The sequence below is a fragment of the Oncorhynchus clarkii genome, chromosome 17 (genome assembly GCF_045791955.1).
Source record: "Oncorhynchus clarkii lewisi isolate Uvic-CL-2024 chromosome 17, UVic_Ocla_1.0, whole genome shotgun sequence".
Lineage (NCBI taxonomy): Eukaryota > Metazoa > Chordata > Actinopteri > Salmoniformes > Salmonidae > Oncorhynchus > Oncorhynchus clarkii.
In genome coordinates, this window is record NC_092163.1 from 54803963 (window position 1) to 54819258 (window position 15296).

Sequence of the window (15296 nt, forward strand, 5' to 3'; positions counted from 1 at the left end):
GGGAAGCCTGGCTTCCCTTGGCATCCATGAATACACACCTGGTATTGTGTTGTGTGTAGTTGTGTAATTGTGTGTTGTTGTGTTGCAGCACTGGACGGTGTTTACGGAGGTGACAGAGGTCTTCATCCTGGTCCCGGCGCTGCTGGGGTTAAAGGGCAACCTGGAGATGACATTGGCCTCCAGACTATCAACAGCAGTGAGTGTGTTTTGTTGTGGTCTCTACATTTGGCAACCATTGTGTTGCTATACTGTTTGGATTAATCAGGCGCAGCAGAGTGTAACACTAGAAACCATAACATTATCATAATGTTCTTGTCAGATTAATCAGGCGCAGCAGAGTGTAACACTAGAAACCATAACATTATCATAATGTTCTTGTCAGATTAATCAGGCGCAGCAGAGTGTAACACTAGAAACCATAACATTATCATAATGTTCTTGTCAGATTAATCAGGCGCAGCAGAGTGTAACACTAGAAACCATAACATTATCATAATGTTCTTGTCAGATTAATCAGGCCCACTGGTTTTAACAATACAGTTGTGGCAAAAAGTTTTGAGAATGACACAAATATTAATTTCCACAAAGTTTTCAGTGTCTTTAGATATTTTTGTCAGATGTTACTATGGAATACTGAAGTATAATTACAAGCATTTCATAAGTGTCTAAGACTTTTATTGACAATTACATGAAGTTGATGCAAAGAGCCAATATCTGCAGTGTTGACCCTTCTTTTTCAAGACCTTTGCAATCCGCCCTGGCATGCTGCCAATTAACTTCTGGGCCACATCCTGACTGATGGCAGCCCATTCTTGCATAATCAATGCTTGGAGTTTGTCAGAATTTGTGGGTTTTGGGCCTCCCGGGTGGCGCAGTGGTTAAGGGCGCTGTACTGCAGCGCCAGCTGTGCCATCAGAGTCCTGGGTTCGCGCCCAGGCTCTGTCGTAACCGGCCGCGACCGGGAGGTCCGTGGGGCGACGCACAATTGGCCTAGCGTCGCCCGGGTTAGGGAGGGCTTGGTCGGTAGGGGTGTCCTTGTCTCATCGCGCACCAGCAACTCCTGTGGCGGGCTGGGCGCAGTGTACGCTAGCCAAGGTGGCCAGGTGCACAGTGTTTCCTCCGGCGCATTGGTGCAGCTGGCTTCCGGGTTGGATGTGCGCTGTGTTAAAGAAGCAGCGGCTTGGTTGGTTGTGTATCGGAGGACGCATGACTTTCAACGTTCGTCTCTCCCGAGCCCGTACGGGAGTTGTAGCGATGAGACAAGATAGTAGCTACTACAACAATTGGATACTACGAAATTGGGGAGAAAAAGGGGTAAAATTCAAAAAAAAAAAAAAACAAAAAAAAGAATTTGTGGGTTTTTGTTTGTCTACCCGCCTCTTGAGGATTGACCACAAGTTCTCAATGGGATTAAGGTCTGGGGAGATTCCTGGCCATGTTCCCTGAGCCACTTAGTTATCACTTTTGCCTTATGCAAGGTGCTCCATCATGCTCCATCATGCTGGAAAAGGCATTGTTCATCACCTGTTCCTGGATGGTTGGGAGAAGTTGCTCTCGGAGGATGTGTTGGTACCATTCTTTTTAGTCATGGCTGTGTTCTTAGGCAAAATTGTGAGTGAGCCCACTCCCTTGGCTGAGAAGCAACCCCACACATGAATGGTCTCAGGATGCTTTACTGTTGGCATGACACAGGACTGATGGTAGTGCTCACCTTGTCTTCTCCGGACAAGCTTTTTTCCGTATGCCCCAAACAATCGGAAAGGGGATTCATCAGAGAAACTGACTTTACCCCAGTCCTCAGCAGTCTAATCCCTGTACCATTTGCAGAATATCAGTCTGTCCCTGATGTTTTTCCTGGAGAGAAGTGGCTTCTTTGCTGCCCTTCTTGACACCAGGCCATCCTCCAAAAGTCTTTGCCTCACTGTGCGTGCAGATGCACTCACACCTTCCTGCTGCCATTCCTGAGCAAGCTCTGTACTGGTGGTGCCCCGGAAAAGTTTGTTATTTTAATCACTCACTTGGAACCTCTCAAGTGATTGTTCAACAGTCAAAAGTCATAGGTCATGATTGCTAAATGTTATTTATCTTGGGTTGTGACCTGACCTCTGGCCAACATTCCACTCCCCTGCTCTACTGATCCAACACAGCTATCTGATCCAGCGTCAACCTGCCCTAGGTGTATGGGAGTGTGTAATCAGTTTGGACACCTGTTGACCTGTCTCCTCTCCAGACGTAACAATGTCTGAAGGATTGTGTCAATGGGAAAATATTTTCAGAAGGGCTGAATATCTCACACATACACTTTATCAACAACAACACTTACCAACCTGACAACCAAGTGTTGTTTTGCATTTTCTCGCTAGACTTTAGTCAGTTGAGTTTTGTACTGTATGTTTCTGGTTTCGTAAGACATTTGACAGGCTAACTAACCGTAACAGATCCCAGCTTTCCTGTTATTTCTCTGGTTTAAACTGATTTCTCTGATTTTGCTCAACGTTTAACGCCATGGGTCTGTTGTACCTGCCACCAGGCAAGTGTTTAAATCTCTATTAGGCTCTTAGATCATGAGCTAACACTCAGCTAACCACACCATTAGAACAACACAACACTATTGTCCATTGTAGGCAGCAGGCAGAGGGGTCATTGGGACACTGGTGTTGTTAACAGGAGGCGCTAGCTAGCCTAGCCTCCTATCCCTGGAGCTATGTGGTGCTAAATGCGAATTAGTCCACTGCTGCTCTTAAGTACACCAATCCACACATTCCTTCCATTGGCTTGTGGGAAAACAGGCTGACAAACACAGCAGAATGTGATAAGCTTTTCCAGTTCTTTCCTGTCCTGATTATTAAAGACATGCACCGGAATTTTGGCGACTAGTGAGTCATTTTTAAACCTCCCGCTTTGGACAGGATGTGTCTATGAGCAGAATTACTGTTTTATGTCAATTAGCAACACAATCCCTAGTTTGAAAGCAACTGTTTACTGGAAGCTGTACAGTGCCATTTTACACCACATGGGTCCTTAGCAATTGAAGTTCCAGTGAATGAGGTTCAGCCCATCTGCATTTGAGTGACAGCTAGCAAGATGCACAAACAGTTGAGTGAGAGAGAGAGAGCAATGATGTGGTGCACATATCTGCACATATACAGTATGACGTAGTACGCAATTCATTATAGGGTTTCTTAAGAAATCATGGCATGTGTTTATTGATATTACTGTGGTGGGTATACGTACCCCGTTCCAGGATGAGAAGCTTCTCCATTGCGTTTCCTGGCTGTTTCCTTGTCGAGGCTATTTCTTTGCTGAGGCTTGATGACAAGGGAGCTTAGTGTGTATTGTGTGGCAGGTGACCTGAGTATGTAATGTGTATGGTATGATAGACTCCCCGTATATCCCAGAGTTATTATTTTTCTTTGAGGATCTTGGCTGGCCCCGGTCGGCCACGTTTCTTTCCATGGCATTACTAATTATCAGCAGATTAAGCCGACTGTAAGTTTCCTAATGCACTTATCAAATAAAAAAGAACCCCCAGGGGCTAAGGCAGAATGCCATACACATGACAACGCTTCTCCTTGAATTGCTTGTTATTTTGGTCTGCTGTAACTTGTCATCTTTGTTTAAAGAGTAGGAGAGAAAATGAGGCTAGTATAATTCTCTCTCTCTCTCTCTTTCTTTCTTTCTTTCTTTCTTTCTTTCTTTCTTTCTTTCTTTCTTTCTTTCTTTCTTTCTCTCTTTCTCTCTCTCTCTCTCTCTCTCTCTCTCTCTCTCTCTTTCTTTCTTTCTGTCTCTCTTTCTGCCCCTCTATCTCTCTCCCTCCCTTTTTTTCCTTCTTACAAACATGTGTTTTTGTAACTCTCTATGATCCTTGTTTGTGACCCTAATTGACTATAAGTATTGGAATAATCATATTTAGTGAATGACTGCAGGCATGCATAATCACATTAGCTACCACATAGTGTTGAGAGCCAGCTTACTGCATCATGTCATCTGTCTTTTTTTACATAGCTGGGTAATCAATGCAAGGATTAGTGGAAGAGAGGAAGGAAGGAGAGATGGGTTTCAAAAACAGCTGCTGACTCAGTCTTCCTCTTATTAACGCTCTGCCACACACACACTCGGATACTCACAGGCACACACAAATAAAAATACTGCCATGCTGATACTGAGGCAGAGTTGCTGTAACTGAATCAGGATCACATGAGTGGCAGTAGTGTTTAGTACTAGCCCCATATGTGTGTTCACATTGGGAACAGAAGCTCAAGCTGAGACCTAGATGCCAATGTGGTCTGGCTCTGAGCCAACTTCTCCATTCAAACTCTCTCTCTCTCTCTCTCGCTCCCCTCTCTCTATCTCTTTCATCTCTCGCTCCCCTCTATCTCTCTCTCTCTCTCTATACTCACTTTCACTCTCACTCTTGCTCTCTGCTCTCTCCTTCAAACATGTTCTTTTCTCTCCTTCCAAAGCATTCTCTCTGTTTTTGGCAGTCATATGGCTAGTCACTAGAGCTTGATGTAGTGTTGGGGGTGGGGGGGAGAAGATACTCAGCATTTCACCCTGTTTGAATACTTAGAAAAAGCATCCTTCCTTCTGCCTTTCAGAGGAGTAGCCTAATCACAGATCTAATATGATATTAATTAATTTGCATAGCTCATCCAGTTGTATGTATAGTTGTGTAACAAATCTGTAAAGAGCATCCACAGTAACGATCAATTTTACATCATGCCATCTTGTTTCCTACATAACTGGGTAATCAATGGAAGGATCCGTGAATGAGAGGAAGTAAAGAGAGATGGGTTTCAAACACAGCCACTGACTCAGTCTTCCTCTATCAGCTCTCTGCTACACACACACATACACACCTGTCCTGCTACAGCTCTAAGGGCCTTTTCCCCGACACATTAAGCCTAGTCTTGGACGGGGAAGTATTTTCATTTGAGATCCTCCATTGATAATGCTTCTTAGTCCAATCTTAGGAGCTAGGGTTAAGGTTAGGGTTAAGGTTAGGGTAAGAGTATGGGTTAGGTTTAGGGTTAGGGGTTAGGGAAAATAGGATTTTGAATGGGACTGAATTGTGTGTCCCCACAAGGTTAGCTGTACGTGTGTGTGTGTGTGTGTGTGTGTGTGTGTGTGTGTGTGTGTGTGTGTGTGTGTGTGTGTGTGTGTGTGTGTGTGTGTGTGTGTGTGTGTGTGTGTGTGTGTGTGTGTGTGTGTGTGGAGAGAGATGAGATAATTGGAGTCGGCCACAGGGTGAAGGGGTCAGAACTCCAGAGCTCCTTTGTCCAGAGAACTGACTCCTGATTGTTCTGACAGAAGCCAGGGCCAATGGCACAGCGCTCACACACACACATTGACACACACACATACTCAAACACACACGTGTTCATGTACACTTTCACACTCAGGCGAACACATTCTATGTTTTTGAAACATCATGATTCTGGTTACCTTTTCTGGATTCAAACCGTGGCCAGTCAGATGGTAGTGTGTTGTGGTCGTGGACTCATGGTCTCCTGTGTTATAGTTGTGTTATGGTTGTGTTGTGGTCATGGTCTCATGGTCTCCTGTGTTATAGTTGTGTTATGGTTGTGTTGTGGTCGTGGACTCATGGTCTCATGGTCTCCTGTGTTATAGTTGTGTTGTGGTCATGGTCTCATGGTCTCCTGTGTTATAGTTGTGTTATGGTTGTGTTGTGGTCATGGTCTCATGGTCTCCTGTGTTATAGTTGTGTTATGGTTGTGTTGTGGTCATGGTCTCATGGTCTCCTGTGTTATAGTTGTGTTATGGTTGTGTTGTGGTCATGGTCTCCTGTGTTATAGTTGTGTTATGGTTGTGTTGTGGTCATGGTCTCATGTGTTATAGTTGTGTTATGGTTGTGTTGTGTGTATGGTCTCATGGTCTCCTGTGTTATAGTTGTGTTGTGGTCGTGGTCTTGGACTCATGGTCTCATGGTCTCCTGTGTTATAGTTGTGTTATGGTTGTGTTGCGGTCATGGTCTCATGGTCTCCTGTGTTATAGTTGTTTTATGGTTGTGTTGTGGTTGTGTTATGGTTGTGTTGTGGTCGGGGTCTCTTATGGTCTCCTGTGTTATAGTTGTGTTATGGTTGTGTTGTGGTCGGGGTCTCATGGTCTCCTGTGTTATAGTTGTTTTATGGTTGCGTTGTGGTTGTGTTATGGTTGTGTTGTGGTCGTGGTCGTGGACTCATGGTCTCATGATCTCCTGTGTTATAGTTGTGTTAAGGTTGTGTTGTGGTCATGGTCTCATGGTCTCCTGTGTTATAGTTGTGTTATGGTTGCGTTGTGGTTGTGTTATGGTTGTGTTGTGGTCGTGGTCGTGGACTCATGGTCTCATGATCTCCTGTGTTATAGTTGTGTTAAGGTTGTGTTGTGGTCATGGTCTCATGGTCTCCTGTGTTATAGTTGTGTTATGGTTGTGTTGTGGTTGTGTTATGGTTGTGTTGTGGTCGGGGTCTCATGGTCTCCTGTGTTATAGTTGTGTTATGGTTGTGTTGTGGTTGTGTTATGGTTGTGGTTGTGGACTCATGGTCTCCTGTTTTCTAGTTGTGTTATGGTTGTGTTATGGTTGTATTATAGTTGTGTTATAGTTGTGTTGTGGTTGTGTTATAGTTGTGTTCTGGTCGTGGTCTCTTATGGTCTTCTGTGTGTGTCTCTCTGTGCAGGCTAATGTTGGTCAGATGGACTCAGCAAAGGACATGTGGAAGATGATCGTTGGAAACCTCGCCCTCATCCAGGTACGAAACACTATGGAACATCCCACAACACCTAGATGGAACACTGGGGAACACAGAACAACATTCAACATTTTCCCAAACAAAACAGGTCACAGATATAAAACAAAATATGCCCAATCATTGTGTTACCATACATGAACAGTGTCAGATGTAAAAGTGCTGAATCTGTGGTTCATGGAACCCCTCAACCCCAGACTTTGGATCCCCAACAGTCACGTAACCTGCTAGATGGATCCCTGCGTGCTGGGTCAGCTCACCAGGGGGTTACAGGAAACTGACACACACACACACACACACACACACACACACACACACTACAGTTTACAGTAACCCTTCCCTCCCTTTCTCTGCCTCCTAGGTCCAGGCCACAGTAGTAGGGTTCCTGGCATCCATCGCAGCAGTGATCTTTGGCTGGATCCCAGAGGGGAACTTTAGACTGGGACATGCTATCTTGCTGTGTGCCTCCAGTGTGGCTACCGCATTCATCGCCTCTCTGATACTAGGTACCACTAGGAGGATAGGAGACAATAATCTTTAATACTGATTGACGTTTTTCAGACTGTAATTATTCATAGGCACATGGTAACCCTAGATACGATTTGACAGCGGAAAATTGATAATATCAACTCAGCAAAAAAAGAAACGTCCTCACACTGTCAACTGCATTTAATTTCAGCAATTTTTACGAATTATCTTTGAAAGACAGGGTCCTGAAAAAGAGACATTTCTTTTTTTGCTGAGTTTATGTTACAAATTCCATAAAACTGATTATGATTGGTGGGTTTAACATTAAGCCCCTCTTTCTGTCTGCAGAGATCATTATGATTGGTGGGTTTAACATTAAGCCCCTCTTTCTGTCTGCAGGGATCATTATGATTGGTGGGTTTAACATTAAGCCCCTCTTTCTGTCTGCAGGGATCATTATGATTGGTGGGTTTAACATTACGAACCCTCTTTCTGTCTGCAGGGATCATTATGATCGGTGTGATCATTGCAGCCAGGAAGGTGGGCATCAACCCTGACAACGTGGCCACGCCCATCGCTGCAAGTCTGGGAGACCTGATCACCCTCTCTCTGCTGGCTGGCATCAGCACAGGATTGTACAAGGAGCTAGGTACGACACACACACACACACATACACACACGAAAGATACAGCAACAACACACACACACACACTTGTGATACAGATACAAACACAGACACACAAACACACACTTGTGATCTCAGAATTAAATAGAACATGTATATATAGTGCATAGTATCGCTATGCTTGAGATACAGATACACACACACTCAAACACACTCATCACAAACACCCACTTTACGTTACACCAGGGGTGGGCAACTCCAGTCGTCGAGGGCCTGATTGGTGTAACAGTTTTGCCCCAGCTAACACACCTGACTCCAATAATCACCTAATCATGATCTTCAGTTTAGAATGCAGTTTGATTAATCGGCTGTGTTTGCTAGGGATGGAGAAAAAGTGTGACACCAATCCGGCCCTCAAGGACTGGAGTTCCCCACCCCGACTTTACACCTATCTGTCTCACCCCAGGGTGTGAGTGTGGCAGTAAAAGTCCCATTAGAAACACTTTAACTCACCCCTTAATAACTGCTAGACTCTTAAAGTAAGGATCTTATTTTAACATAGGCCTACTTGAGGTTTGGCTCCACCACTAACCTCACAGTGGTAGGGGATGTATGTATGTCTGACTGTGTGATCCCATAGCTACAGTGAGGGGAAAAAAGTATTTGATCTTTTGATCTGCTGATTTTGTACGTTTGCCCACTGACAAAGAAATGATCAGTCTATCATTTTAATGGTAGGTTTATTTGAACAGTGAGAGACAGAATAACAACAACAAAAATCCAGAAAAACACATGTCAAAAAATGTTATAAATGGATTTGCATTTTAATGAGGGAAATAAGTATTTGACCCCCTCTCAATCAGAAAGATTTCTGGCTCCCAGGTGTCTTTTATACAGGTAACGAGCTGAGATTAGGAGCACACACTTAAAGGGAGTGCTCCTAATCTCAGTTTGTTACCTGTATAAAACACACCTGTCCACAGAAGCAATCAATCAATCAGATTCCAAACTCTCCACCATGGCCAAGACCAAAGGGCTATCCAAGGATGTCAGGGACAAGATTGTAGACCTACACAAGGCTGGAATGGGCTACAAGACCATCGCCAAGCAGCTTGGTGAGAAGGTGACAACAGTTGGTGTGATTATTCGCAAATGGAAGAAACACAAAAGAACTGTCAATCTCCCTCGGCCTGGGGCTCCATGCAAGATCTCACCTCGTGGAGTTGCAATGATCATGAGAACAGTAAGGAATCAGCCCAGAACTACACGGGAGGATCTTGTCAATGATCTCAAGGCAGCTGGGACCATAGTCACCAAGAAAACAATTGGTAACACACTACGCCGTGAAGGACTGAAATCCTGCAGCGCCCGCAAGGTCCCCCTGCTCAAGAAAGCACATATACATGACCGTCTGAAGTTTGCCAATGAACATCTGAATGATTCAGAGGACAACTGGGTGAAAGTGTTGTGGTCAGATGAGACCAAAATTGAGCTCTTTGGCATCAACTCAACTCGCCGTGTTTGGAGGAGGAGGAATGCTGCCTATGACCCCAAGAACACCACCCCCACCGTCAAACATGGAGGTGGAAACATTATGCTTTGGGGGTGTTTTTCTGCTAAGTGGACAGGACAACTTCACTGCATCAAAGGGACGATGGACGGGCCATGTACCGTCAAATCTTGGGTGAGAACCTCCTTCCCTCAGCCAGGGCATTGGAAATGGGTCGTGGATGGATATTCCAGCAAGACAATGACCCAAAACACACGGCCAAGGGAACAAAGGAGTGGCTCAAGAAGAAGCACATTAAGGTCCTGGAGTGGCCTAGCCAGTCTCCCGACCTTAATCCTGTAGAAAATCTGTGGAGGGAGCTGAAGGTTCGAGTTGTCAAACGTCAGCCTCGAAACCTTAATGACTTGGAGAAGATCTGCAAAATCCCTCCTGAGATGTGTGCAAACCTGGTGGCCAAATATAAGAAACGTCTGACCTCTGTGATTGCCAACTAGGGTTTTGCCACCAAGTCATGTTTTGCAGAGGGGTCAAATACTTATTTCCCTCATTAAAATGCAAATCTATTTATAACATTTTTTGACATGCGTTTTTCTGGATTTTTTGTTGTTATTCTGTCTCTCACTGTTCAAATAAAACCTACCATTTAAATTATAGACGGGTCATTTCTTTGTCAGTGGGCAAACGTACAAAATCAGCAGGGGTTTAAATACTTTTTTCCCTCACTGTATGCCGTCTAGTGTTAGCTCATCACCACACTCTGCGGCATGTGATTCAGAAAAAGGTGTTTTTTATTGCCCCCACGAGCACACATAAATACATGGAAACACTCACGATTTCCCATTCACACCCAGTCTGAGTTTCTATATTGAGCTGATGAAGTGTGTGTTATATAGCATAGCGATGATGTTAACCCCTGTGTGTGTGTGCGTGTTCTCTTATAGAGTTTAACGACTATGCCAACCCGTTGGTGTGTGCTGTGTTTGTGGCAATGACCCCTCTGTGGGTGCTGATCGCTCGGAGGATCCCGTCCACCAGAGAGGTGCTCTACTCAGGCTGGGAACCTGTCATCATTGCCATGGCAATCAGCAGGTACAAGACCTATGTTGAGCCACTCTCTCACCTGTGTCTCTTGTGTCTCGCCCCTTCTCTCCTCTCTCTGTGCCTAACTTTCCTCTCATCTGTGTATCTGTTCTCTAACCTGTCTCACCCACCTCACATCTGTGTCTCTGTTCTCTAACCTGTCTCACCCACCTCTCATCTGTGTCACTGTTCTCTAACCTGTCTCATCCACCTCTCATCTGTGTATCTGTTCTCTAACCTGTCTCACCCACCTCACATCTGTGTCTCTGTTCTCTAACCTGTCTCACCTACCTCTCATCTGTGTATCTGTTCTCTAACCTGTCTCACCTACCTCTCATCTGTGTCTCTGTTCTCTAACCTGTCTCACCCACCTCACATCTGTGTCTCTGTTCTCTAACCTGTCTCACCTACCTCTCATCTGTGTCTCTGTTCTCTAACCTGTCTCACCCACCTCACATCTGTGTCTCTGTTCTCTAACCGGTCTCACCTACCTCTCATCTGTGTCTCTGTTCTCTAACCTGTCTCATCCACCTCACATCTGTGTCTGTTCTCAAACTTGTCTCACCTACCTCTCATCTGTTTCTCTGTTCTCTAACCTGTCTCACCTACCTCATCTGTGTCTGTTCTCCAACTTGTCTCACCTACCTCTCATCTGTGTCTCTGTTCTCTAACCTGTCTCACCTCTCATCTGTGTCTCTGTTCTCTAACCTGTCTCACCCACCTCTTATCTATGTCACTGTTCTCTAACCTGTCTCTCCTACCTCTCATCTCTTCTGTCTCACCCGTGTCTGCTCTGTGTCTCTGCTCTGTTCTCTAACCTGTCTCACCCACCTCTTATCTATGTCACTGTTCTCTAACCTGTCTCTCCTACCTCTCATCTCTTCTGTCTCACCCGTGTCTGTCCTGTGTCTCACCTCCCCTCCTCTGTGCTCTCCTTAGTGTTGGGGGTCTGATCCTAGATAAGACTGTGTCCAACCCCAACTTTGCTGGTATGGCTGTCTTCACTCCTGTTATCAACGGTGAGACTCCTGGCATTGAAATACCCAGCACATAACCACTCATACACAACCACTGATACGAGACCCCTCATAGACTATGCCTGTCTGTCTCATGCGTGTACTGTGATGTGCTCTGCCAGGTGTGGGAGGTAACCTGGTTGCAGTGCAGGCCAGTAGAATCTCCACCTATCTGCACATGAACGGTATCCCAATGGGAGAGCCTGACCCGAACCCCAGAAAATGCCCCACTCCCTGCACCTCCTTCTTTGGCTCACGTGAGTATTGATTGGTTTTTATGTTAAGGGTAAATGTTTACTGATGCAAGATTGCAATCAAAATGTTGGTTTGTTGAGTGTTATTATGTAAACACGTCTTTCTTGCCCCTCTCTCTCAGATGTGAACTCTCGTTCGGCGCGGGTGCTCTTCCTCCTGGTCGCTCCAGGTCACCTGGTCTTCCTCTACACTATCAACTCCATGCAGGGAGGACACACCACTCTAACGTCCACATTCATTGCCTTTTATATGGCAGCTGCTCTACTGCAGGTACACGCACACGCACGCACCACTCACTCACATGCACCCCCCCCCCCCCTTCCCCTCCCCTCCTCACCACTCTCCCTCTCTGTCTCTAGGTGTTGATCCTGTTGTACCTGGCTGACTGGATGGTCCACTGGATGTGGAGTAGGGGGATGAACCCTGATAACTTCTCTATTCCTTACCTGACGGCCCTGGGAGATCTGCTGGGGACCGGCTTCCTGGCCCTCTGCTTCCATGTCCTCTGGCTCATTGGAGACAGAGACACCGACGTGGGAGACTGAACACACACACACCTGGACAGCATACATACACAACGGAACTGTACAGTATCTCCCTTTAAACATCTGAACCACAGAACAGCTGAATGACTTTCAGACCCAGACCTAACCCCTGACCCTTTGACCCCAACCTCCTCCCCCCTCCCCTCACTGGGTCTCAGACTACTCAACTCTTTCTTTATTTGACTAAATAAGAGAGTTCTACTACTATTGTTTTTTATTATTATTACTACAATGATTATGATTATTATTGGTAATAGTGAATTTGATATGAATCTATATCTGTTTTATCTTTGGGCAGATTAATCCTCATTATTTTCAATGGGGACATTCTCCCTTGGGCCAGTCACGTTGGCCACATTTGTAAAGATGAGATATATTTTAAAGACTTGGGAAGACAGACAGCAAAAAAACTCACACAAGCCTAGAATGCTTTATCACCAAGTGCTATATATATATATATATAAAGAGATGAATTAATGATGAGATAAGGGGCCGATTCCGATCCGAGTTACGCGCCTGTAAATGCAAGTGAATTCCCTTTTTATGCACTTTTCTCTGTACGCGTATTCTGACCTTGAATTTAAGCATGAGAATAGCATGATATTCACCCGCTATTCATTCAGGGTGGAGATCTAAGAAATGCAGGTGTGGTGGAGGTGGAGGACACTGTATTCTGACCTTGACTTAATTCCACCACCTTTACGCGCAAGGAAACCAGGAGTAAGATTGAGCGAACCTGCCGGTTCCAAGTGGAAAAAGCGTCTACTTTCTTTTTCCCAATAGAAATAACAGCTTTCTCCAATAACTATACATTGTAAATTGATAAGAGTGGTTGATAAGAGCTAGATAAATGAGTAATCCATTTGGAGAAGGGGATTGTAAATACACACAGCAATTGTTTTAGATGATTCTTCCTTATGATCCGTGGAGACGAATATGAAACCAAACTGAAAATCATATCAACATGACATGTATTGTGGCCCCTTTTAGGCTATAAATAGATGTGCTGTTATTCCACAGTTGTATTGTGTGCCTGTAATGGTCTGGGTGTAGCTGGTGCAGAGTCAGGCGCAGGACAGCAGAGATGAGTAACACAAGTAACTTTACTCAAATATTCGTAATACTGAGCCCACAATAACGTACTGAACATACATAAAACAATCACGCACAAAAAACATGGGGAAAACAGAGGGTTAAATAATGAACATGTAATTGGGGAATTGAAACCAGGTGTGTAAAACAAAGACAAAACAAATGGAAAATGAAAGGTGGATCGGCGATGGCTAGAAGGCCGGTGACGTAGACCGCTGAACGTCGCCCGAATAAGGAGAGGGACCGACTTCGGCGGAAGTCGTGACAGTGCCCTCATAATTTGCGTAGATTAAATTTGGAGACCCAAGCTTTAGGCTTCTATAGGGCTGAACCTGCCCAGTTGATATAAGCGCTTTAAAATGTTTTAATTATATGCCCTGGCTTTTCTCCATTTTATTTTACAATTTGTATCATGTTAAATATTAGCCACTATCGGGAGCCATCATCAGTAATACACACATACATTTATAACTGTCACTTTAGTGCTAGTTCTTCAATTTGTACCTTACCCTTTGCATCATTCCAATCCGTTTACCTTTCCTTCCTCTGTCACATCCGTGAAGTTGTTCCTGAGGGTCGCTAGCATTACTGGATCATATTAGGTTAATGCTGTCCAATAATTAGGGACATGTAGCCTATTTGAATCATTATGGAACTCGGACCACACGTAGCAGTTTGACCATTGTCATACAGTTCCAATATTTGTTATTAAATTATTTATTTATTTTTATGTTACCCCTTTTTCTCCCCAACTTTGTGATATCCAATTGATAGTTACAGTCTTGTCCCATTGCTGCAACTCCGGTACGGACTCGGGAGAGGCGAAGGTTGAGAGCTGTGCGTCCCCCGAAACACAAGCCAACCCTTGACACAATGCCCGCTTAACCCAAAATCCAGCCGCACCAATGTGTCATAGGAAACACCGTACACCTGGCGACTGTGTCAGCGTGCATTGCGCCCTGCCCGCCACAGGAGTCGCTAGAGTGCGATAGGACAAGAACATCCCTGCCGGCCAAACCCTCCCCTAGCCCGGACGATGCTGGGCCAATTGTCCCGGTCACGGCCGGCTGCGACAGAGCCTAGACTCGACCCAGGATCTCTAGTGGCACAGCTAGAATCACAATGCACTGCCTTAGACCACTACGCCACTCGGGAGGCCACCTTCCAATATTTAATGGATTGTACTTGATTCAGGATAAATTAAACTACTGTATTTTTGATTCATCAATATGTTTAGTGTGTAAAGGCTCTCCAAACCATTTTTTTCCTTATGATTCATACATACTTTCCTAACCCTAAAATGTGCCCAAATAATCTACACAATCACAGTATTTCTAAATCTATCAGTTGGTGCTGAAAAGGAGACGAATATGCATATACACTTCCGGTCAAACGTTTTAGAAGACCTACTCATTCAATGTTTTTTCTTTATTTTTACTATTTTATACTTTGTAGAATAATAGTGAAGTCATCACAACTAGGAAATAACACATATGGAATCATGTAGTTACCAAAAAAGTGTTAAACAAAACATATTTGAGATTTGAGGTTCTTCAGATAGTCACCCTTTGCCTTGATGACAGCTTTGCACACTCTTGGCATTCTCTCAACCAGCTTCATGAGGTAGTCACCTGGAATACATCTCAATTAACAGGTGTACCTTCTTCAAAGTTAATTTGTGGAATTGATTTCCTTCTTAATGCGTTTTAGCCAATCAATTGTGTTGTGACAAGGTAGGGGTGGTATACAGAAGATAGCCCTATTTGGTAAAAGACTAAGTCCATATTATGGCAAGAACAACTCAAATAAGCAAAGAGAAACAACATTCCATCATTACTTTAAGACATGAATTTCAGTCAACAAGGAAAATGTAATAACTTTAAACATTTCTTTAAATGCAGTCTCAAAAACCATCAAGAGCTATGATGAAACTGGCTCTCATGAGGACCACCACAGGAA

The 15296-nt window shown here is 44.5% G+C and overlaps 1 protein-coding gene across 2 annotated transcripts in view; it reads left to right on the forward strand.

Annotated features, from left to right (window-relative positions):
* The window catches only part of LOC139371134 (solute carrier family 41 member 1), a 30635-nt gene extending 16070 nt beyond the window's left edge, over window positions 1–14565 (forward strand). Inside the window, exons 3-12 of one of the 2 annotated variants that reach the window (XR_011627208.1) lie at window positions 89–196; window positions 6678–6749; window positions 7108–7252; window positions 7717–7863; window positions 10291–10438; window positions 11369–11448; window positions 11568–11702; window positions 11822–11970; window positions 12060–12808; window positions 12891–13500. Coding sequence is in view for 1 of the 2 variants with exons in the window: in XM_071111222.1 (XP_070967323.1) it covers window positions 89–196; window positions 6678–6749; window positions 7108–7252; window positions 7717–7863; window positions 10291–10438; window positions 11369–11448; window positions 11568–11702; window positions 11822–11970; window positions 12060–12245 (1170 nt within the window). In the remaining variant the exon portion in view is untranslated. Of the gene's footprint in view, window positions 1–88; window positions 197–6677; window positions 6750–7107; window positions 7253–7716; window positions 7864–10290; window positions 10439–11368; window positions 11449–11567; window positions 11703–11821; window positions 11971–12059 lie in introns of both variants that reach the window. The other variant, XM_071111222.1, reaches the window with a different exon arrangement.
* The last annotated feature ends 731 nt before the right edge of the window (window positions 14566–15296 follow it).